At 50.9% G+C, this 25153-nt stretch overlaps 1 protein-coding gene across 2 annotated transcripts in view; it reads right to left on the reverse strand.

Annotated features, from left to right (window-relative positions):
• Positions 1-325: 325 nt before the first annotated feature.
• Positions 326-25153, reverse strand: part of ATL1 (atlastin GTPase 1) — a 31660-nt gene continuing 6832 nt past the window's right edge. Inside the window, exons 2-14 of one of the 2 annotated variants that reach the window (XM_075104374.1) lie at positions 20603-20850; positions 20107-20241; positions 19216-19320; positions 18415-18465; positions 16507-16563; positions 12296-12388; positions 11245-11383; positions 9171-9298; positions 8438-8494; positions 7594-7665; positions 6128-6559; positions 3760-3774; positions 326-1130 (exon numbers count right to left, since the gene is read on the reverse strand). In XM_075104374.1, the coding sequence (XP_074960475.1) occupies positions 1020-1130; positions 3760-3774; positions 6128-6559; positions 7594-7665; positions 8438-8494; positions 9171-9298; positions 11245-11383; positions 12296-12388; positions 16507-16563; positions 18415-18465; positions 19216-19320; positions 20107-20241; positions 20603-20850 (1643 nt within the window). In that variant the 3' untranslated portion in view covers positions 326-1019. The remainder of the gene's footprint in view (positions 1131-3759; positions 3775-6127; positions 6560-7593; positions 7666-8437; positions 8495-9170; positions 9299-11244; positions 11384-12295; positions 12389-16506; positions 16564-18414; positions 18466-19215; positions 19321-20106; positions 20242-20602; positions 20851-25153) is intronic. The other variant, XM_075104375.1, reaches the window with a different exon arrangement.

The following is a 25153-nucleotide window of genomic DNA, read 5'->3' on the forward strand; positions in this document are numbered from 1 at the left end:
CCTGGCGCACGGGTGCCCCTCCAGCTTCGGCCTTGCTTTGCTTAAGCAGCTCTTCCTCCTCTGTTAGAAGCTGGAGACTTTATTTTGTCTGAGACTTAATTTCGCCAAAGACTTGTAAAACCCAGCTCTACCTTCGGAGTGACAGAAGCACCTCCCGGAGCTCACCCCCGGGCAGGAGACGGGCCAGAGTATTTTCCAAACACCAACTTAGCATTAAACCACCCATTCTGAAGGCCAAAAGGAAACCAAGAGTGTTAAAAAAACAACCCAAGAGGAGAAGCTCTCGCCTCGTTAGCCAATAACCGCCTCTTGTATAACCAACCTCTTAGGAACCGAAAGCAAACTTTAATAGTTCTGACGATAAAAGAATAGAACTGTTGAACACACTTTCTATGCACTATAATGGCGATATATACAGAAATACAGTGAAACTTTCTCCAATACATCTACAAAGTGATACTTTGTGCATCGGTTACGAACAGAAAAGTACGCTTTCCATACAGGATCGTTAATGTACCATAGCAGGAGTGCCCTTACAGTTCCCGATAAAGCAAGTTAATACATTCTTTATTATGTTTATGTAATTAAATAGTTAATCGAAGAAAAAACTTGGTTACATGTTCAACTTGTTCAAGTGTCTGAAAAGAAGTTGGCTTTTGAATAAGCTACGGTCTGGAAGATTTTTTAGTTGCAGTATCATGTAAATTATGAGTTCTTCAGTGACTTTGTAACTAATTAAAGGGAAAATAAGGCTTCATAAATTAGCTGGGAAGTATGCTGGCTATTACAAATTAAAAGCACTTTGCATTTGCGGCAGTACCAATATGTACATATTAACAAAACGAAAACCATGCCGACGGCTTCCCGTCGAACAAACACACCGAACCACCTTACACGTGACTTGTTCTCCGCTCTCCCTGTTCCACGGCGGGAGCGTGCGATGGGTACGAGGACGAGGGTACTGCACCGGGGAGGAGGCGGCCGCGCCCCGTTCATGCAGCGACGGGAGCGCGCCTGGCTTACACGGTCTTCCTCTCCGAGCCCTCGGCGGGCTCCGCTTTCTGTGCGGGGAAGGCGTGGTGGTACAAATGTCTGTGCGTCGCCGCCGCGCTGTACAGTTTGTACAAAGCCTGGAAAAAAAAAGAGACCAGATGGTCACGTCCCCCTCCGCACGTACGGGCTGTGCTTTCGCAGGTTCCAACCCGTCACGGCGCGCGTTTTGTTTTGCTTTGATCGTGTCAAGTGTCCAACAGGGAGAGGAATCGAGGTCAAGAGTTGGCAAATCTTTCAAACATCTCGGCTATGAGAGGAGCGCTCGCGAGTTGGAGTTAATTAAGGGCTACCTGGAGTATGAGGAAGGGACTTAGGTTTTTTCCTACAGGTTTCACATAGAGGTTAAATTTCTGCATCCTCAGCGTTTTGCTTTACACCACCAGGCAGATACAGAGTGCGTCATACGGAGGGCTTTGCTGTGGGATGGGTATCTGGTTTGGCTCTCTTATTTTTCTGCAGATTAAGGCAGGTTTGGTTTGTTGCCGTCTAACTTTACCATTTTCCATTTGTATCCTGGTGCTTTTTTCCCATCTGCCAGAAAAGCCTGGCCTTCACAAACAGCAGCACCACAGCGTAACACCTGTGTGTTTCTGCAGAGCCTCAGCATGACCAGGCGTGGGGGGGGGTTGGGGGGGGGGTGGGGGGCGGGGGGGGGTGTCAGTGCGACAGCTAAACCCCCGGCGTCAGCGGCTGCGGTGCCTGTACCCACACAGCTGAGGTCGGTGTGCACATGAGCTGCGTCTCCCAGACAGACCCAGCGTCGGTGCAGGCGCAGGGCCAAGGCGAGGCTCTGAGCCCAAAGAGCTGCTGGTACGTGTGACTGGCAAGCCCACCCTGTCCCCTGCCCCGCGGTGGGCTTTATATAGTGAGGGCAAATGGCACAGGAGAAGCCACGATACAGGGTCTGGCTGCACAGGCTTTGGCAAAACAGCTGTCACAGCGCTGATGGTTCGATTTCAAATGGGTTTGTCATTTTGGTGGGGGGAGAGGGAAGCAACCAAGCTCCCCCCAGGCTGCTGCTGGGGACCTGAGGGCTGTTGGTGAGCCAGGATTAGCTCAGGACGGGGTGGGAAGAGGCAGACTGGCAACTGCACACTCACGGCGTGATGGCACCCTCAGGTGGGTGCTGGATGAAGCAGGCGGGGTGAGAAGACGCCAGGGGTGCTCAAGGCAGTGCTGACCACATCCCAGTGGGGCCGCAGGAAACGGCGGTGGGGCTTTGCCTGCCAGGGTTTTGGGACTGGTTGGGAATGTAGTGGCCCGGTGGAGGTGTGTTCGTGCAGCTTCCCTGAGTGTCTGTCTTGAAAATACACTTTCAAATCCTACCTAAGCGGCCTTGCAGCATTTTGTGCTCTGAGGCTTTTTTTTCATGCCTAACTAGTCGCCCAGAGCTGGCTTTTACATGACAGGCTTTGTTCAAGCGCTCCTCAATAGCACAGACCGTGTTCTGCCACTTGCTGTTGCGCGAGCCAGAGCAAAGCCCACGGACCCAGAGGTCAGCAAGCTTTCAGCTGCTCAGCACGTGTGCCACAGTGAGGTACCGAAAGGGCCGGCCTGCGCTGGCCGCTGCGGGAAGGAATGGTTTTTAACTAGTTCTTCTTTGAAAGGTTCTTTTGGACCTGTGGGAGCTGCTTCAACTTTTTCTTTTTTTAGAAAGTTTTAAGAGGAACTCCCCACAGTAGCTGAAAAGCGTGCCGACACTGACCGCCGGAGCCGTCGGGCTTTGGCGACATCATAGAAGATGGAGCTGGCTTTTGTTAGGCCTGGGCCGGCACGTGGCTACAATGCAGGATTAACAATAAGCGCGCAGTAATACCAACTTGTAAGGGTGCCTTTTTTTGTTGTTTGTTTTAATTAGATGCTCACAAGGCTTTGCCTAAACAAGGTCCCAGTCGCCCTCGGCGCAGGCCTGGCCAGCAGCTCGGTGTTGTGCCACCGGGCAAGCGGAGCCACGACGCGCCCGGCATGCGAGGGCTGCTGCCGGGGCCGACCCAGGTTTCCCTGCAGGTCTGCACGGCGAGCACCAGGCAGGGACCGGCTCCTCTTGGTGCAGTTCTCATGCCATTATGGGTGAGGGGCTCTACTCAGCCTGCTGCCCCAGGAAGAGGCTGGGGAGATAAATGTGCCTCCCAGGCTCTGCATTCGGCTTACTCAACGGGGTATGGGGTGTTTTCGCCCAAAACACAACACACGGCACTTCTAGCGGCACAGAGAGGCCTCGCCAAGTACAGGGGCTGCTCAGCTGCCGGGGCAGGAGCCCTGCCTGCGCGCCACCTGCACAGCTGGTGCTACAAACCAAACTGGTGGTTCAGTTTGATCTCTCAGCACGACAGGAAAAGCCCCAAAGAGAACCAATGGGAGAAAGATGAAAATCCCCATCACAACAAACGCAGCCCCCACCCAAACCTCTCCCCCACTTGGCTTCCAGCACCGCCTGGAGCGCAGCGCCCACGTTTCACCCCCTTCCCCGGGCATCTGGCTCGCAGGGAACAACCAGAGCCCAGCCGCCGGGACGTGCCCTGGTGCAGGGCCAGGATGCCAGCGCTGCCCAGAGCCCTCGCAGCTCCCCCGCCCTCTGCAAGCCCAAAGGCAGCAACGCGGCTGAAACGTGCATGGGGGTCCGAGATGCTTTTCCCTGGGAGCCCATGGCCCAGCTGGCCTGTGGGAGCCAAGTGATGCCACATGCGGAGAACAAGAGCCACTTACCTCATTCGTGCTTCCCTGGGGAGAGGCATTGGGAAAGGGGGAGACAGGAAAAGAAAACAAAAAAAAAAGTATCTCTGTGTATCACGCACGCCCATGGCAGCGCACGACGCTCACGACTCTGGCCACAGTCGCTTGCTGGTGCCACCACGGTCGTCTGTTCCCCAGGGGGCTTGGCCCACAGAGGCTATCCCTCTTGCAAGACCCCTCACAGCTCCGTCCACCCCTCCTGCAGCCGGTCCTGCTGCCACAGGACACCGAGTGCTGACATGGGACAGAGCCCCGAGGGCTTTGAGCCCACCCGGGGCACTCGGGCACCAGCCCTGTGTACCACAGCGGGCAGTCACGCCGCCCGAGCCCCAGTGCCTGCAGCGGGGCTAGTGCCACCCATCTGCACAGCTCCTTCTCAGGGAAACTTTCCCTTCAGTTGGAAAGCTGCGCCAGGCAGCCTGCGGGGCCAGCCAGGCACCGGGGAGCAGCTGCAGGCACTTTAACCTCTTTATTTTTCCCCAGCTGGGCAGGTTGCAAGCAGGCAGCATCTCTGGCTTCCTGCTGGCTGCATCCTGTCCTTGCTTAACCCCCCCCACACTCCCTGGTTCGTGCACAGGGATGGGCAAATGCTGGGCTTAAACACACCAGCATCTCCCAAAGGCACCCAGGAAGGGTCCCCAAGCAAACGGCCGCGGCACAGACCCTGGCAGGGGGGTTTACTGTGGATGCTGAGGACAGGGCAGCCCGGATGAACCCACTGGGACGCAGGCAATGGGCTGCTCTTGCTCACAGGCCACCTTATTTTAAAGGCAGCCTGGCTGAGCAACACCGCTGCCCAGCTCTGGGATGAAGGAACTGAATAATAAATGCTTCCTGTTCTTCCCCCAAAGCTGCAGGTTTCACTCCAGCTGCAGCTCTCTGCACAGCTACGGGAAGCAGGCAAATGTGCACACTCTTGATCAAAGAACTCGCTGGTGGTTAAAAAGCAGGGGAGGAGCAGGTAAAGCTGTTGAGAACGGCCCTTTCCCCCTCCGAGCACTACAGAAATGAAACCCACAACTGCGGCTGGTGGCTTCTGAGGGCCGAGCAAACAATGAGCTCGCCCCGGCTCTGCCTCGGGAGGAGCAGGAAGATATCGCAGCACTTTAAGTGTTATTTCGGCACACGGGCCCACAGCTGCGGCTGCGTTCCGGTGGGCTGCTCCCCTGGCCAGGGCGAAGCGGGGCAGCGGGAGCCTGCAGGGTCCGGGCTTTCCCCGGCAGCTCTGCAATGGGGAGAGGAAAGGGCTGCTGCAGAAGGGGAAACAGGAAGGACTGAGTGTTAAAAATACTGCAGCCGTGGGCTGTGAGATAACCCTGCCAGGGCCGGGAGCCGCAACGGTGCCGTTTGGAATGCAGACAGAGCAACACAGCAGGGCACAGGGGGGTGGTTGCTCACTGTGACCATTTTTAAGATTTTAGAGGTGTTCTCTTTGACATGGCGGCCCAACCAAGACCTTCCCATGTTGTTTGGAAAAGAAAAAAGAAATTTAAAAAGAGCAGGTGAGACCAACTGACCCAGCACAGCCGCGGCTGTAATGGGGAAAGCAGGGCCTGGTGCCAAACAGGCAGAGGCAAGACCTGGCCTCGGTCTCCAGCAGACCCGGGGAGCGCCAAAATCCCTGCCCTGAACCGGGAGAGATGTACGGGTCTGTTCTTTTTGACATACACAGCAAAATGCACACAAAAGCCACGCACACAGGCTCTGAGAATGCCTCGCCGGTGGGACCCTAGGCAAAGCTGCACCCCTCCCACTGAGGCATTTGGTGATGGGTTACACAAGAAGGAAAAAAATAAATGCAGAACAAAATAGCTTGCTGTGAGTTTTCTCATCCCCAGCCCGGATCTACATGGCTTGTCTTTCACACTGGGCAGGAGTCAGAGGCTCGGGCTCGAGCAGGGGAAGGGGTGGGGTGGTTCCCAGCTCCAACCTTGCAGTTCATGCCTGCTCTCCAGCCCACCTTGTACTGCTACGACCACAGCGCGGTCCCACCCAGACCCACCTCCGCTCCCTACGATACCTCCCCCTTACAATCAGCTCCACAAACTGATCTGAAAACATTTCCTCTGTCCCCACTTTCCCCACCTAGAAGGTCTAAGGAATGGCCTAAAACTCGTTGTCCTGCTGACTGAAGAAGACAGGGCACAGGTCATCTCTCGCTGATCACAGCACAACCAGCTCAAGCAGCTGGATCTACCCAGGCAGAGCATCTAACAACCCTAAATGCAAACGCCATTTAAAGGGGAGGAAAAGCCCCAGGAAACTCAGCGCTTAAGAACTTGGTGGGGTATTTTTGTTTGACTAGGTTTTTTTTTTTTAAATCAAAAGCTCTTTATCCTACCTGGTCCCATAACGCTGCAGCCACTTGGTCTATTACTGCGCCCAGTTCTCTGTACTCCCCAGAGTATCTGATATATGCCCAGGTACACAGTGTGATAAGTGTCAAGCCCATGATCATGTTGCACAGACTGGCTATGATGTCCAAGCCAATGAAGCCGGTCACTCCAGCTATCACGTAAGTGATGAAGATGACCACGAAGAGCGTGGCGGGGGTGCGGGCAGCGTGGAAGATGTTCTTGCTGTCGTTGTGCTTGATGTACTGGATGTAGAGCTCATCTATCTCGTTCTCCAGCTGCTGGAGGTAGCGACGGCTGAACTCCTCCCCACCCATCTTCTTCACCCCGCGGAACAGCTTCACAGCCTCCTCCTTCAGCTCCATGTGTTTGGTCTGGAGGTCACTAGGTGCAAGGAAGGGTTTGTCCCCACCACAGACCTGCATGGAAAACGCAGTCCAGTCACTCCAGAAACCTCAGCACCCACAGCTCCTGCGCTCTGCCGTGTAAACCACTGGAAGTAGGGCTCTACTGGCTCCTGTTTGGCACGGACCACTACATCGTGCAGGAAGACCTCCACGACTGTGCTGTCTATCTGGGACAGCTCTGCAGGGTGCAGGTTAACATGGGGAAGTGGGTGTCTGCACTGGGAAGCTGCAGCCCACAGCTCTTACTCAATTCACTCGCAGCCTAAGCCAGAATCTCGGGCAACACTGACAGCTGAGCTACACTGACCGGCAGGACCCTGAACCCCAGCATTTTCTAGTGCTGGAAACTCTGCGGCATTTTTCTTCTGCTTCAGCGTACGGACACAGTAGTTTTAAGGCCCAGGGCAGACCACAGGCAGCTTGGTTACGCAGCTCCATACCTTTTTCCTGCCAATAGGCAGTGATCTCCAATGCTGATGAACGAGTGGGTGCCTGGAAGTGGCCGGAGACAGGCTGGGGTCTGAGCTTCACCTTAAACCATCACAACCATCCCCTCGCCAGAGCTGAGAGATGGGCTGACAGGGCAGGGCATAGGTGAAAAGCCAGTTATAATGACTTTATCCCCTAATTAGCACCAGCCGTAGGACAGGTTGCACGGTAACGCAGCGCTGCCACCCCACCACATCACATTTTTGGGTTGCTGGGGAACACTGGGAAGACGATGCAAATTCAGCAGAGGCCACGTGGTCTGCAAAAAGCTGCCATAGGATGAAACAGTGACCATTTGTCAGTCACCCTCCCCTGTTCTGCCATGGTACCCTGACCAGGCATTGCTCTCCTCCAGCCTGCGAGTAAGCCCCTTTTCCACCACCAAGAACACAGGTGAGACTCTTTTTGGGACCCTGGATGTGCAGCACTGTAACCAGTCCTGGCCAAGCCCATGCAGGATGTTTTCTACCAGGAACCCAGGCAGGGAAGTTTCCCCACGAGGACAGGAGAGCCAGGAGACACGAGTGCTGTGAAGAGACGCGCTCAGCACCACCTACCTCTTCCATTCTCCTGCTGTAGGTGTCTTTGGCAGTGGCAACTGCTGCTAAATTGTTGGCTTCTGCTGTGGCCTGCAAGAAGAGTAAAAAGGGTACAAAGTTTAGCTGCAGAAAGACAGGTTTGCAGAGAGTAGCAGCCACTGGCTGCCTGGGTGCCCACAGTCCACACGTGTATGCAGCCAGGACACGTGCATGGTACCCTGGTGCACATGCACAGAATTAAACAGCTCCTTTGTCTTAGCCAAGTGTACTCTCCCCAGCCTCTGACCAATGCCAAGTAAGATCATCCCGTATTTACAGGTCCAGTCTCCTCAGTCCCTCCAGGCAAAAGCCTGCATGAAGAGAGGATTCCTACCCTCCAACTTTGGCTTCGGCTGTGGGAAACAGCAAGAAAACAGATAAAAGGCTCAGTCATATGTAAACAGCTACAGCTGCAACCTCCCGCGAAGCCGCCTGGCTCAGACAGCAGAGCTGCAGCCCAGCAGCCGCTGCCCGTGTGTGGGGACACATCACCTCCATGTGCGGTCCCGCCGCAGCCAAAGACGATGCTGTTTACCTGCAGGGGAATAATTTCAGCTAAGCTGGCTGACGCTACGTGCACAAACACCACAGTCCAGCCGAGATGCACAAGCCGTGCTGCCACAATTGCTAAGCTATATCAGACTCATGACTGCCAAATACTTCCAAAAGGGCTGTTTCTTGGGTGGTTGCACTAAGGCGTTTGAAATAACATCACAGAAGACCCAATGTGCTGCACTAGCTGGACCCCTCTGACAATTAACTGGAAATCAATGGCAATTACAGTGCATGAATGCCCACCAGCTCATAGCTCACACTCACGTACCTGCAGCATTGACTTTGGGTGTGGCAATTCTTCCCCTTGGTAGATCTTTATGTATGCCTGCAAAACAGTGCACAGAAAATTACAGCGCATTCAATACTGCATTCACGAGCAACAAGCAAACACCCCCACCCAGTTCCAGACACAGCTTTAACAGGATGTTAAAAGCACAGAGGAGGAGGACGTTCCTGGCACAAGACGGCTTCAGCAGGGGATGCTCTGTCAGAAAACGCTACGGCTTGAGTATGGCTCGAGGTCGACTCCTTGGGTGGCCTGGGTCAGTCACTCACTCAAGACTCTCACTCCACCACTTACGCTAAGTATCTTTACCATTGGATTTGCACCTACCTCCGTCCTTCAGTGAAGGAGAAGGAGCCAGAGTCAGGTAGCCCTGGAGAGTAGGTGGTGAGAACTACTCACTTGTGTTAAAAATGTCCCAGTAGTCATGACAACAAAAATAAGCTTTTTCCAAAGGCAATGGGAATATGGCCCTCAGCCTATCTCCCCCTGGTCCTCAGCTCTCCACGGGAGGAAAACAGCCCTGCCCACTTCTTGGGCTTACTGCGCGGTCAAATACGTGACCGTGAGGTGTTTGCTTTCTGCAGCGATGTGAGTCAGGGCTATTAGCTAGACCGAGAACATTTCCTCCAGCCATCAAGTACTGGCCTGCCTGCTGCTGTTTTCCCCTTTAATTACACCAAAAGTGCGAGCATGCCACAGACGAATAAGCCAATACCTTAAAATACTCCACAAGGCCTCGACAGGTGATATGGTTTCCATTGATCTCCTTAACATCCAGGCTCTCGGGACTAAGAAGCCAAGGAATCAAAATCTTCAAGTTCTTGATGAACTCATCGTCTATTTCTGGAAACAAAACCAATGTCATCAGTACCAGCCCAAGGTCAGACTCGCGCTTCGGTGTGCACTCACATGAAACAACAGCAGGAGAGTCACGCCAGAGGCTCAGGCACCCTATAATTTAGTGAAGTGAGCACTCAGAAATGATTGTGGCCCCAGTTAAGTTGTTACTTTACCCACAGACAGAATATACAGCTGTGCATATATCCACAAACCAGCTTCATGGCTTCAAAAATACTTGTGCAAACACAAACGTGACTGCAGGGGAAAAGAAACCTGCTTTTGCTGGTAATGTGCACACATCGCTGATAGCCTGAGAGCAGCATCTTCTTGCCTAGACACATACACTCTTTGCAAACCATGACCTTTAGTGTACAGGGCACAGACATATGCTGTGTCTTCCCTTTGCTCTGCTCCACAGCCCCCGTAGTGGAAATCTTCTGCCAGGGCTTTGGCTCTCTGGCTCTCAGCCCTGCCACCTCCTGTGCCAACAGTTCTTGGTCATCTACGAACCCATATGTGAAATTCTCTTTGCCAAGCATTTTAAAGCTTCTGCAAACCATGAGGCGCTTGGTACAGGTACACTAAGGACTCCTGCAAGTGACTGTGCGTTTACATTGCACCATTGGCCACCCCTCGGCGCAGGTACCAGGAACAGGCACAATCTCTGCTCCTACCAGCCCGTCCCCTTTGCCAAAGCACAGAGCTGGCACATGGCGCTGTTTCAGGAGTCCATGGGCTGCTTGTGGCACTTCAGCAGAGGCAGACTCATCTCCCAGCAGTCATTCTTGTGGCTTCATAATGTCTGACATCCTGCCATTTATATTAAACCAGCCATTAAATTAAATTAAATCTCTGACTGGAGACAGAAAAAAAACCCAACACAACATCCAGGCATTTGGAAGGTAAGGAGAGAGGGGAAGTTTCCCCACATTTCTTCCATCAGAGCACAAAAAGCTGAGTACAGCTCTGAGGGAACAAGAAAATGGTGTCAAGAAGCTGCTGCTAACTCCTGTACCAGTTCTGCACACACCCCTTGTTCAGGACTGCTCAGCACCTGAAATTAAGGGGGGAACTAACAGAGATCAGCTCAGTTTCCACCAGCACACCTCCCCACCGCTGCCTCGCTGTCCTGCTCGCTGGTTAGCATGGAGTTTGCCAGAAGAACAAGTCTTATCACTAGCCAGACAAAACCAGAGAAAAAGTAACAGTTTTCTGTCTGCTGATTTATTTTACGTGACTAACGGGCCACTTTATGGCTAAGATTGCAAGCAGCCTGTAACCAGCGATGCTGGTAAGCAGCTGGTTCACAACAAACAACTAAAAAAAATCCACAGCATGTGGCTCCTTTGAGGGTGGAGAATCTCACCATGGCTTTTCATCCTTCCCCTTTTTGTTTTACCTGTTGAACTAAGTCTGCCCTGTAGGGAAACCACTGATCAGATAAATCAGGAAGATTAAATACTCCTTGGAAATCTTTTCAAAGTGAAAGAACATTCCCTTGAGAGCACGTGTAACCAGCCTTCCACCCTCCACAAGCACCAGCCTGCCTTCCAGCAACCAGTCCTCACTGCTCTGCATCTGTGCTGAACTGCAAGTGAGGCATAATTGGTTAATTACAGGCTTAACGCCGTGTCCATAAACTTCCTATCTCAGCCCTGCCCTTCCCCAGATGCCTATCGGCCATCTGTCCTGACAGTGCAAACTGCCAGCGGCTCTGAGTCCTTTTTGGCCTCCACCTCTGTCTTAGGTTAAAAGCATCCTGCAACAAACAGGCAGCTGCTGGACTTGGAAGAATGAACGGAGCGTGTGTATGTCACTGGGAGGAGGATCCAACTCCTCTCCCAGAAGTTTCTTCATGGAAAACACTTATAGAGGTTTCAGGAATCAGCAGGACAGTCTTCCAGGGCATCTAAGGTATCCACTTAAATAACAGACCTTTGCCTTCGTACCTTTCAGTTTTCCATCGAAATTAGGGTTGGTGGCGACTTTCAGGCCCGGGTGAGGTAAGAGGAAGCAGGAGATTTTGGTGAAGCAGGAATGGATGTGCTTTCTGACATTCTGCAGCTCTTCATGCTGATTTCCCGAGACCTGCGAGAGACCAGTTTGGGATCAGGGGGTTTTCTTCTGATGAGGACACCGGTAATGCTGGGCCAGCAGTGCTGGCAGGAGCACGGGGCACCCCACACTATGGCTGCTTGCAGCGGGAAGAGCAAGCCAAGGACATCCCTCATGAGGACAAAGACAAGGCTCCTCCAACAACCAAGGAACTAGCATATCTCTGACCACACGCCCTGGGCATGTTATTATCATTTTGAAAATGTGCATGTCCATGTATGACTGGAACAGAAAAGCATTTGGGATTTCCCACTAGGGCCTTTCTTGTCTCCCCTTTAATTAGGTCTCTCCACTACCAAATCACCCATGTATTTCCTGATTAATCCCAGTGGAGCCCTTGCCCATGAGTTTTACTGTACAACTACCTATTACTAAAACATCATCCCTGGTCTCTAGGGAATCTGCTGACTCCCACCTCTAACGCCTCTCCCAGCTGCTTCCAGCAAGAGAAGCCCCAGAGAGCCTGGGCTTGGGCAGAAGCCTAGCACAGACGGCCTCAGCCCTCCACTGAACAAGGAAATTCAGCCTTATAAAATGCCTCTTCTATGATTTTTAAGGCACAACGTTTGACCATAACCACCATCTCTGTAGGCTGCAGGTCACACCTAACAGCCAGCACCGTGGCCACCAAGCTGAACCCTCACCGGTGCCGGTGCTCTGCACCCCATTCCCTGCTCCCTGCCCAGGATTACGCTCGCCAGAGTCGGCTGTCCCCCAGATCAAGGTCTCACCCTCGTGCCCTGCGTGCTCTCCATCCGCACAGGTGATGGCAGCGTATCATCCCTGGCTCACAAGCCAGATTTGCCTCTTTGCCCTCCATCACCCACGAGCGTACACCCAGGCTAGCACTGCTCATTAAACAAAGCCCGGTCAGGAAGAACGCACCTTCAGCCGCTTCTCCAAAAATCTTGCACCACCATCAGATCCGTAGGAAAATTCATAGGGGAAGCTCCAGTCACGAACAAGGAATATAAGGGACTAGAAGACACAGAAACACAGTGGGGTCAGTGCCACACCATGACGCCCCTGCCCTGAGGCCAAGTCACCAGCTGCTCTAGCTCGGAGAGACTCATCTGTTGCTCTGCTGTTTGCTGCTCATCGCAGGACGAGGAGTGGCTACGTGAGACGCGTAACTCTGCTGTATGTTATCAAAAAGGGGTTCACAAGGCAGTTCTGGGCCTCCTTCCCCACTGCCACTGCTCGCAGCGGCTGACCACACTCAGCTGTCAGAGCCTGCAGTGATTGCGGGACCCCCTCGCCAGCACCCTCGTCCCCACCGTCATGCCGCAACAAGACCTGGCCCTGAGACTCTACCCAGCTCCAGCAGCAACTCATACCTTTACTGGTGGAAATACCCCTCTGTGCAGGGCCATCCCAGCGTGGTGCTGAGACCACGCAGGCTCGCTGCACATGCGGCTGTGTCCTACCATGGGGAAAAGGGGGAAACAAACCCTGGACTGCTGTATGGGTTTGCTGGGCGGCAGTTCGATTCCCTAGCTTGAAGAATAGCATCAATTATTTAAACTGCAAAACAAGAAAGAGATTTTTGCTAACCAGGACAAAAGGCAATGAGCTCCCTAATTCCAGCCACATTTAGTTCCATCCTATGGGAATTTTACAGGCTCATTTTTTCAGCCTTTTTCACCGGGCAGCCTTCCAGACAGACTTTTAATGAGAAGCAGATGCAGGATTACGAGGCTGAATAAGAAATTACTGGCTTTTGTAATCTTTATTGAGGCATTCAAAGCTCCTATGCAATAAATAAATAAATACCAGTATGGCAAACTTTTAATGTTTTAAAAAAAAAAGTTTTCAGAAAAAATCCTGTCTCCAGTGTCTCATCTGTGCAAGAAACCTGTGTCCCATATAGCAAATACATGGTTTGGAGGGGGAAGCCCTGAACGCCAAAGGCCAAGGGGGCCTGTCAGGGCTGCCAGGGTTTCTCTCATGCACATGAATAAGCAGGTCAGCAAGTGGAATGCGTTTCACTGGAATTTCCCTAAAAATTGTCTATGTTTAGAAAAAAGATTTAGGGGAGGGAGGGAAAATATTTCCCCTCCTTATCTCTCTTCTATAAAACATCAGGAAAAGGAAAAAAAAATAGAGAAGAGTGAGTTGGCCATTCCTAACTGCATGACAAGCCACAGCAACTGCACCCAGTTAGCTGTTACAGGACACGCTGTTCTAAGACTGTGAGATGCTTAGGAGACATGTCCATGTTTAGGACTTTTCCACAAACATATCATGCATGTCTTGCGCTGTTTGACTCAGGAATTATTTTCCTTCTTCTTAACCAAAATTGTTCCAGCCGTGCTGCCTTCACCACGCCTCATGCCCATGCTCAGCCCCTCCAGCTCAGCAAACTGCCAGGTACCATGTGCAGCCTTTGCGAAGGCATCACGACCACAACTGGCACCTGGCGAGGGCACATGGGGCGGCGCAGGCCATTATGCTTCAGCGCAAGTGTGAGGACACACCGAGGAGAGGAGGGAGCCAAAGGGCAATGTTAATTTTCCACTGCCAAATATTACTTCCCTTCCAGCAGGATCAATGCAACTGCCTCGCTATGGACACTTTCGGTGCTCTCCCTGCTTGGCAGCATTTTCCTACAGGAGCTGGTTTCCAAAGCCTCCTTTGCAGATTTGTATATTTAAGGACAAAAGAGGTTCAGCTTGTTTGACTTACAGGCCTGGAACTTCACCCAAGAAACACAGGCTGTAGACTCTCTTCTGCAAAGAGAACTGTCTTGGTTTAAAGCCTGCAGCTACCAGAGAAGCCCCTGCATCTCTCATTAAGCCGCCCTAACCATTAAATTGCCCCCTCGCTAACAGCGCGTTCCTCATTGCTAGTCTTCGTCCAGCCTCAGCTGCAGACATGGAGCTGCACGCTGCCACGTCCTCCCCACTGGAAAAGTAGTTCATTTACCATCTCCCTTCTCCTGCTTCCTCATCAAAACGCTTGGCTGCCTTTAGAAACTGCTTTGCAGGAACAAGCCCACTTTGCGATGTGGACAGGAGAACTCCATTGCTGACCTGGACACATCGCCATTGATCCTTCTACCAGATTTTATCACATCCACAAGGGTTACCACCAGTCGTTTGATATTTTTCCCCCGATCGTTAATGAAGATGACAAGGAACCAGGGAGACCCTGGGGGGGGCCCCAAGGAAACACTTCTGAAGGATGATGATTCCCTATTAAAATTAGTTCAATGCACTCTGTCATCTATCAGTTAATGAGTTTTTAATCCATTGTAAATGGATTAAAAAAGACAATGCTGACTTCGTATGTTGTTCACTTGCTTTTAATCAGCATCGTAGGGAGATAAAGCTTACAGAAGGCAATGTATCATGGTGATAGTTACCTTTATCAACTGAACTCTTGGTCTTTTAAAAATTGTTAATGGGATTGTTTGACAAGACCAGCTACCCACATATCTGTGTGACCTGGCAGCAATTACGGTCTTTGGTAAAATCAGAGCCTATTATCCAGTCCTAATGACTTAAGCATATTTAAAAGTTTCCCCTTACAGCCTCCTTTTTACAGATGGAGTAGGAAGTATTTCACTTTCGCTGGAATATTTGGCTACATTACCCTGATAGCTTTTAAATAAGGAACAGGAGTATTTATTTAATGTCTGGCTTTTTTCTGTGCCATGTTACAATCTTCTCCTAGCTCTTGCTACTACGTATTTTTACTGGTAGCTTTCACATCATTTATCAGTCATCTGCCCACGCCAGAATCCATATAGCCTCAAAGCTCCCCAAAATCTCAATTTGTCCATTTGTTGTATTTTTTTACCTTTTAATTTTATTATTTCCACTTCCTGACCACAGACACCCTATAAACCCCGTAGACCTTCCAGGATGGTGGGGAAGACGGCAGTTCTCTTTTTATTTTTGAAGGCAAAAGTAAAACACTGTAACCCATTCCCAACTACTATTTGCATTTTACAGCATGTTTTGCTCTCTGCTATTTTCCCCTTCGGGAGGCTCACAAACCCTCATCCAGCTACCACCTAACCTACCGTGAATGCCAGCTGGGAGTTGGACCAAGCCATTGGGACTGCCAAAGGACATCTGGCTAAAGGAACAACTTGTACAGGATAAGGCCAGAGCCCCACAGAAGGTGTTTTCCTTCTATCTACCACCCCGATCATGCAACGAGCCCCGCAGCTCCACTGCAGCGTGAGAACACGTGGGACTCCACAGCATCGCTCCCTCCACCCCCTTAGGCCCTGCTCCCTGCCTCACACCTGGTCCCAGACCCCAAAAGCTTCAAAACCTGTTCAACCACCTTCCCAGCCTCCCAGGTGCACAGGATTCGGTGCAGCCATAATCAAAGCCACATGAAATCGTTACTTGATCTGTTAAAGGACTGGAGCTTTAGTGAGCTGCCACAGCCATGTCATGGGCTCCCTCTGCCCCCCTGCCTTCTGCTTTGTCTCTTTCTGTTCATATTCACTTTCCTATGGGAAGGGGCTGTCACAGCCCACCATCCTCCCAGCTGCTCATTGCTCTGGTGTCCAGAGCAAGTTCTTGTCTGCCCAACACACTTTCTTTTTTGAATGCCAGGTTTTCACAGGTTGGGAAGCAGCAGGGCGAACAGATGTCCCCTATTTGAAGTTAAAACCCCACTTAAACCGAGCCTTCCCACAGCCCTGCTGTTACTTGCAAGAGCTCTGAGCTAATCCTCGTCCTTTCATTTTGCCAGGAGCAGGGATTCCTGGGGCAGGCGGGTTCAAACCTCGCAGAGTGAAGGCTAGGCCGAGTCCCCAGGTAGACACGTGACAAACCTGCTGCAAAACCCGACTGCTTTCCAAGCCTGGCAGGACATCTGGCAGGACAGGACAGAGCTCTTGGGACAGCAAGGGTTCAGAGAGGGAAGAATGAGGGACGTTGGATGTATTTGGAAGCCTCTCTGGGGGCAAGGAAGCACAAAGCCTTTCCTTCACACAGCTGAGCCGGTCCCTAGGCATCCCCACCTCCTTCCCATCCTGCAAACTGCAGTGACACCTCGTGGTGAAGCCAGCCGGCCCGGGGCCAAGCCACCTCTGGCTGAGGAGGATGTGTGCTGGCCAGGACCCTCAGACTCACCTGGAAAGGTTTCAAGAACGTCTCCTCCATGGCCAGGCGACCATACTCAGTGAAAAGCTGGAAGGAGAAGCAAAGAACAAGAGGACTGTTAGCTTGTCAGTCTGTGCAGCCGGGCAGACAGCTGCGGGCCACAGCGAGGGATGGTTGTTGACTTAGGGCTAACAGCACCATTTGCAGAGCAGGAACAGAAACTGGCTGGCTGTGTGCTTTCGGTTCACATCTGAGAGGCACACGGAGCTGTTACAGACAATCACTAAGCTGAGCCCTCATGTGAAATACCTCAGCCTGGAATTTTTGGCTGCCAAATCTGTGAAAAATGGCTCAAATCAGCCGCTTGCTGTTGCTTTCATACCAACCAGAAACTTCACGTGCTACAGGGGACTGTTGGAGCCCCGCTCTCTTTAAACACTCCAAGAAGCGGAAATGAATTCAGAAATAAGTACTTTCCCTGCAAACCCCTACTGTGCAAAGACTGTAACATCAGCCTCCCAGCAAGATTTGAAGGCTCTCCAGTCTCTCTGGACTGTAATTTCTAACTGAAGGCACAGTAATGTATTTCACAGATGCCTAAAAATGGGTCAACATGTTAAACAGTACTGGCTTAAAATCCAAACCAGAAGATCAGAGTTGCATTGGGTAAGTTCTATGTTAAAAAGGTGTTATTGTTAAAAATATTTACTGACCGAAATGATACAAAATTCTTCAAATGCTGATTTTGCCAGCTGGACTTTTGCTTTTTTTTCCTTTTTCTTAAGATCCTGGAAGAACCTACCTAACCAATCAATCAACCACCTAAATAGGAGAGAAAGCTAGAGGTAATACCAGGAAAAGGGCAGGACATGTGTGCCACAAAAATCCAATTAGCTGCTTGTCTTCAACAGTCAGGGCTGCAACTACCCTTAGGGGTCACCTGTATTGAGCCAGTACCAGATGTCAATATCCAGGCTTATAAACAGCTACCCAGTTTCTTTGGGCTTCTCCTAATAACCCAGAGATCCCATCCTACAGCATGTATAGTGCAACTTCAGCCTTCAGCTTCCCTATCACCTACGTCAAACGATCACTTTTACTGCCCCTGCTCATGGAGCGCTGGATGGACACTCACAGCAGCAGGAGTACAGCCAATACAAGGTTAACCCACCCTGGATCCCTCCCTATTACCAGTCACTTTAGCCCCTTGCTGCAAGACACTGCGTGATTCCAGCCCCACGGGTCAGTCCCAGCCTCTAATGGGTCTCTCCTCCCTGGGGAACCCCAGTATAATCCCATGGAAGGATATACAGCGTGAGCTGTATCCAGACTGTTCCTGGCAGACCTGTGATGGGTACTCCCTACACAGTCTGTTTGATGCTTCTCTAACCTCACCATTAGAAAGTCAACTTAACCCTCTCTGACTGCAGCACCACCCGTGACAACTGGTCCTGTGCACTCTCGACATAAGAAGGGATGCTGCCCTCCACTTTGCAGTGGCCTCATACACTGCTGAAGACCATCACCACCTCCTCTCTCAGCCACTTTTGTCTCAACAGCATTGGTTCTTTCAGCCTCTCTGTGCCCTCCAGCCACCCACTGCAGCACAAAGCACAGCCATGGGCCATTTCCAGCTCCGCAGGTGATCAGCCTTGAGGAAGGCACACATCCCAGAGACACGAACAGTCCCTCCTGGCGAGTCTCCCACTGACTGCCCTGCCAAAGGACCCACACCACACTACAAGAGCATAGGCAAGACAGGTTTCAACCCAAGTGACTGATCCTCCACACCCATGAATGAATATAAGCATTGGAGAACTGAAAAACCCTTTTATGGCCCCAAATGTAAAACTGCCTTTCCAGAGCAACACAACTGGCAAGCACAGAACGTAATCCAGGCACACCAGTGCCGTGGAGCAGCAGAAACAAGGGTCTTACCTGCAAGTGCTGCAGATCATCCTCCTGCACATTCTGGGACAAGTTATAAACCTGCATTTAAAAACAAAAGCTTCAGAGCACTCAGAACAGCCTGTCCTTTGGGCCAACATGCGGGTCGGTATGGTTAAAGCCTACGACATTACCATGGGGACACAGCCAAAGTCCCAGCTAGCCTGTGGTGCCGGTACAAGACAGGCCCCAAGCACAGCTGTACGGCTGGACAGACTCACACTGTCAGACAGGCAGGCACTGCTGCTCCCTGTGCAGCAAAACACTCCCCATGGGAGCACCAGGGGCTGTCATGTCCCAGCCTGAAAGCCTGTCAGGTGCATATAATGTTCCTTCTCCATTTTTATGATGTGCTGAGCTCTGAACCAAGACACAGCCTCCCTCCCATTCACACTGTCCTCCAAGAGCAAACGCCAGCTGTCAGGAAGGGAAGCCCTAACAAACAGTCCATGTGGTTACTGGTGTGTGAACACCTCCAGCCCAGAGGTTTCTCCAGCAGCATTGAGACAAAAGGACACCCAGTTCCCCAGACCAAGGTTCTTTCCTCTTTGGTAGCTGAAAGCAAAGGGCTGCATCTGCTGCTGGCCTTGCGCTTGCTGTGAGATGAGGAGATGAGACTGTTCCCTGTGATGGCAGTCATGTGTGAATCCTGCACTCAGTGCAGCCAACGTGATGGCCTTTGCCTCTCCCACCAAAGGCCCTGGCTAACTGCTGTGTTAGGCTGGTGCCAAGCTACAGGGTTTTTGCCACCGCCTTTTAGGAAGTGATGCCCGGAGACATCCCCCTTCTTACCTGTATCGAGCTGATCATTGTGCTAAGGGCAAACACGGTGGCTGAATCCCGCAGGGTGGACTGGCTGTCAAAGGTCCCCTGCGTGTCCATCAGCAACACTGCAACCTGAGAGGCAGAAGGCTCCATGTCAGCTTGGACACGCCCGTTCAGCATCTACATCCAAGCAAAACCACTCTCAAATGCCAAAGGGGGGGGGGTTAAATGTCAGCTGTGTTATCATGCTGGGAATCTCACTGCTTCTGCCTCAGACTTAAAACTGGTGGAGGACAAAGGAAAAGAGCAGCCCCAGTCACTCCTGACAGCATGATGACTCCAGCAGGCAGCGAAATGCATGTTATGCAATGCAGAGGAGGGAAGTGCTCTGCTCCTCAAATACTTGCTGTCAGTGCAGATGCGTCCTGCGTCTGCGTTAGCTTCACGTCACAGAAGCCAAACACAGCAGCATATCGCACCTCTTTAACCCAAAACACATTCAGTCAGTATTAGAAATCACACTGTGAATAATTCAGTGTCACTTTGGTGTTGGGCTCTTCATTAAAGAGTAGATGAATACAAATATTCCTGGCTATAAGCTGAACTTGCAGGATACCCCAAAATCCACTTTGCATTGTATCTGACCACCCTGAATGAAGACACTCCATTTTACAGCTACTGCTCTAGGAAAGGGGAGTAGTTTGCAAGGACCTTAGATTCAAGATCCCTGGGAATAGAAGAGAAATAAACCGTGAGATGCCCAGAACTCACTGCACTAAACCCATTCATGCTAAATTAGGGATGCAGTATTGAAGATCTTCTCTAAACTTGCACAGGCATTTCAGCCACCTAAGAGAAGGCAGAAAAGTCTTATAAAAGCTGGAAGAGAAAAATGACCAGCAACAGAGAAGCACATACCTTTTTACCATCAGGCTTGTCCACCAGGAAAACCTCGCTCCATATCTGAATGCCAGTTGTCTCCCGCTCAGACCCTCCCCTCCAGGAGAAACCAGTCAGAGGCTCATTGTAATCTCCAACCCAGTCCACTGCCTCCTGCAGGTAGGAACAGAAGAAGTTGCTGGAGTTCTTGTTTCACTTTGGTTTTGCACTTATCCTCTGTGCTGCCCCCACCCCAGTGCCAGAGGGGGGCAGCCTCAAAAAGAGAGGTTTCCTACAGGGCAGCAAATGTGAACATCTCTGCTCCAAAGTCAAGAGTCCACTAGAGACCCACTGGTGCACAAGGCTGTGGAAGCATCTGCTCTATTTTATTTTGTGAAGCCCATGCTAATGAGAGGCTTGAGCATCCCTAGAGCACCAAGCCAGTGTCCTGTCCAGCTCATCCCTGTGTGGTACATGGGAGCAATGAGCAGCAGCACCACACCCCTGGGAAGAGACACCTGACCTAGAACCGTACCTTATTGTACATGTACCGCAGCATGAAGTCCATCAGGAATGATTTTCCTTTCCTAAAAGCTCCAGCAACGGACACAGCCACAACCTCTTTATCTCTGACAGCCTCTGAGAGAAGGATGCGGTTCAGTGCCGCTTCATCCAGTTCAAAGGAGTGGTCATCTTTGACAATGAGGACTTGCACTGGTCCTGCCTTCCTCACGGACTCCTCCTCCTCCGAGCTCCACTCGTAAGTCTTCTCTGCAAAACTACCTGTGTAAACAAGTGAAAAAAAGAGCTGTTAGGTTGCTTCTTCTGCAAAGTGCAGAATCACAGACAGCCAGGCTGGACAGGGTGGTAACAGGCCAGCTAGCCTAAATATCCATCCCAAAACAGCATCTTTCAGGGCAGATGTCTGTTGTACCTGTCCTCAGACATCTCGATGGAGACTCTGTGCCACTTTGGGGCCATCTGTCCGCGTGCTCCCTGCAGGCAGAGAGTTCCCTGCTGGAATCTCCCTTGACAAAACACACCCGTTACTTGTTGTCTTAAAAGAGTTAACATAGAGAACAGCTCACTCCCTTCTTGCCTGCAACAACTTCTTGCATACACAAAGACTGCCATAACACCTCCCTTAGCTTTTTCTATGCTAGAAAAAAGAAGTCCAAGTCCCGCGACCATCCCTTGCTACCATGGCATCCAGGCATCTGATTGCTGTCCTCTGGACACTCCCCACCAGGTCCTTCCTGAAGGCTGTCTCAGAAGTGGATGCAGCATTCAAGCTGAGGTGTCTAAGTACCTCATGTCTCTATCAAAGGACACTGCTGTAATGCATCCTCTGCGACTGCTGTTTCTGTAGCAACAGCAGAGTCCTGCTCCACCTGCAGCCTGCACTAACGCTCGAAGTGTAATATGCTGCTTCCACCATCAACCTCATCGAGAGTCTCCCCCGAGACAGCCCCAGCAGGAACCAGGCCAAAAAGACACATGCCCGTCCTGATAAAAGCCACTTCTTCACTCCCAAGTGGAAAGGGTATGCAAAGCATGGGCACTGCTCACTTTCCCACTTTGAAATGGCAAGGTTCCCTGCGGGGCTGCTCCCCGGCACAGAGGTGAGAACTGCCCAGGATGCGTAGCGTCCAAGGGCCTTACAAAAGGGTCTCACCTCCCTGCCGGGACAGGGGACAAGTGACAAGCACGATGCTGCAGCAGGAGCCTTTGGAGGGGACAGGCAGGGACCCAGCGTTTGGTCACTGCACCCATGCTCGGCAACGGCAGCGTGCCAGACAGATACGTATCGCCTGCATGACCCTCCAGGCCAACGCAGCTGAGATGATTGCAGCTTTTAACGGCCTCGTGGTCCGTTTGGGCTGCTTTGCGTACCTGCCGCGATACGGGAGAGGGATGCGTTTTAAGACCTGCCATCCACAGACACCGCAACCCTGGTGTTTGCAAAGAGCAGGCCAGCTCCAGTAATTTTCCTTTCATTGTCTCCAAACTTCCCAGCACAGGAAAGAGATGCCAAAAGTGATTAATCATGCCAGTCAGCTCACCTACAGCCACATGAAATCTCCTCGCCAGGAGGGAAGGAAGCGTGTGATGGAAAGTTCCCCCACACTTCTACAAAAACTTCCTGGTTTGTTGGCTCAGGCTGCAAGTTTCTGAAGATGGGAGCCTGAAGTTAAAACTCCTCGGTCTCTGTTTCAGACTCTGACCTCAGGGACCCAGTTTTCAGTCAGTCCCAGCTGTTTCAAAGCACAAGGACTATGTGTGCACGTGCTAGAAGGCAAGCTATAAATACCAAGAGGAATGGGGTTTGCCCATTCTGGGCCTCTTTATAAAGAAGCCCCCAGCAGCAACTTCATATTTTAAATAACAGCAGTGCTTTTGTACGAGTTCCTGATTTCCTATGATCCTGCAATGAAATATCAGGATCATTAAGCCTGGTTGCTAGGGGATTTCTGGTGGCTCTCAGACATATACTACGAGCTTTCTTTGCTCACAGTTGAAAGACAAAGATCTTTTCTTCCCAATGCTTGGAGGTTTTTTAGCAAAACAAAAGTCCCAAACACTCTCAAAAGCTAGATTCTCCACCAGACTGCAGCAGCCGGGCACGAGCAGCACCAAACTCCCTTCAAACACCAGCCCCTGCCCCATGTCACAGCTTAGGGGCCTCCAGGAAAAAATACCCTTCCCATCCCAAATACAGAGACCCAGGATCCAGGCGCACATCACCAAATGCCTTGAAAAATGAAGGCCTCTGAGAGCAGTCAGTCCTCTTGCTGCACACACCAAACACCATTTCCAGCATTAAGATCCTCGCAATGCGTAAGTATGGACAGGTGCCAAAGGGCCACAGGCTTGCGTGCGCTTTTTAAGCACTGCCGTGCTGCAAGTGCCATATAAAGTCTATGATAGGAAATACCTCCTCTCCCACAGTTGCCCAACACCCTGCTCAGCTGAGTCCAATTTTTTTTCCTTTTTACAGCTGCACAAAAAAGGACAGTGCAGGGATCCTTGTATAGGATGTGACTCATAGTGGAGGCAGGAAAAAAATTAGTAAATCAAATTAAATCAAAACATTTCTGGCTCTAGCCAAGCCATCAGGAGTCCAGGTGAAATAGCTGTGTCACCTCCCCAGACCAGACAAGTCCCACCTCCGGACATGCAGAGAGAGGGAGAGGGGAATCAGCATTTTAGTCATGCCACACTAGCAGTAATGGGAGCTGCAGCCAGAGCGCCCAGCTGGGTACCAAGACAGGCACAAACCCTGCTGTCTGTGGGCTTCAAGCGTAAGGAAAAGCAGCACGATGCCCCCAGCTCAGGACAGCTGGATGTCAAGGATCCGAGCACCAGGAGAGAGGACTGAGGATAATCCCTCCTATCCTACTACCAGAGGGACAGTTGGTGCCAGATTCCCTCTCCTGCTGCTTCTGGTGCCTAGAAGGGATTCTCCAGGTCTTCCACTCCCTCCAGTCCAGCTGCTGGGAAGAGCAACAACCAGCGTAGAGGTGGAGAGATGGTGATGTCCCTTCAAAACATCAGAGTCTGTAAGGAGCACAGGGCTTTTTTAGCAGGTATTGACAGATTTTGGGAGAATGTCTCTGGACACAGGCATGTAACCATACAGCCCAAAGTGGCCACGGTCTCCTAGGGGATGTCCTTGCTTCCATCATCTGGACGCGAGGAAAGCTGGGCTGTTTGCACAACACGGGCAAAATACAAAGTATTATGAGCAGGATATGTTGACTTCCCAGTTCACTGGAGATATCAGGAGAAAAGGCATTATATTAAGCAGGTCTCTGAACTAATTTCAGCCTTGTTATCTCTGCTTCTTTCATGTATGTCACCTGCAGACAAAAACCTGCCTTTCACATTTATTCCCATGTGATGAAACGTCCATGCCCTCTTTATTAGATTACACTAGATCACACTGGAGAGGCATTTTATAAGATGGCTGTGCATTACTGGAAAACAATTATTTTAATTGGTCTTTCTGGCATAAATTAGTTATCTGCTTTGAAGGAAGTTGTACCTGGCAATGACAAAACATCATGTGGCCAACAAGGAAAGAAAGGAACGCTAAGCTTTCCTAAACACACTCTTGTTTTCACTCATTTTCTAACTTGACTCCTCCTTTTTGTTGGCTCTCTCCTGGCGCCTTGCAATTACGTCAATTCTCAAGCTGCTCATTCAGAAACTACCAGGATACAGTTCCTTTTCCCCATTTCATAACAGCTCATTTCCATGACTCTAAAGCCGGGTGGAATCTACATCTCTTTTCCATATGGTGATTCAAAGCGGAAAGGTGATGGAGATCAGAATTTGCCTTCACACATACTGGGCTGTTGGACAGCAGCAAGGAAATGGCCCAATTCACGCAGACAGCCCCATAACATAAACATACAGCTCGCTTTATTCGAGTCTAAGGGAAAAACAAAGCATTCTTCAACTGCTTTAGGATTTATTTTTGGTTAAAATTAAATAAATTAAAACAGTATATTTCACATTGTGCCTGTGTATGGAATGACAGCCAATGTCTAATGTATCTAAGCTCCTACAGAAGACTAAATTAGCTAAATTACATGTCACTAATTATGCAACGTAGCTTTGGTGAGTGCTTGCTTAAGCCTGTTCTTCCTTAGCTATGGAAGAACAGGTCACAGAAACGCTGACTGCTTTCCAGACACCAACTAATAAAGTCAGTTTTTTGCTTAAAGGAATTTGCACAATAAATACATTTCATTCCAGAGAATGAAATGCAGCCATGACCCATGGCATCATCTGTGCAAACACAGGCTGCCTAACCAGACCCTGAGAAAGCAAATTTGCCAGCCCAGCTCTTGTGCTCCCTTGGATCCCAGGAGCCCTACCTATCCAAGCACTGCCCATGAAAAGCAGGGGCTGCCGCCTGGGCCCCAATCCCCCCTGCTAAAATACACAGCCATCATGTGGTGCTGCTGTTCTGACGGTGTTTGAACCAAGTTACTTTACTGCATGGGAAACCAGAAACTACCAAGGAGAGAAAATACAGGCTTGATGGGAAGCTTTAACTTGTTATTTCCCTGGAATGGAG

This window comes from Phalacrocorax aristotelis, chromosome 9, assembly GCF_949628215.1.
Source record: "Phalacrocorax aristotelis chromosome 9, bGulAri2.1, whole genome shotgun sequence".
NCBI lineage: Eukaryota > Metazoa > Chordata > Aves > Suliformes > Phalacrocoracidae > Phalacrocorax > Phalacrocorax aristotelis.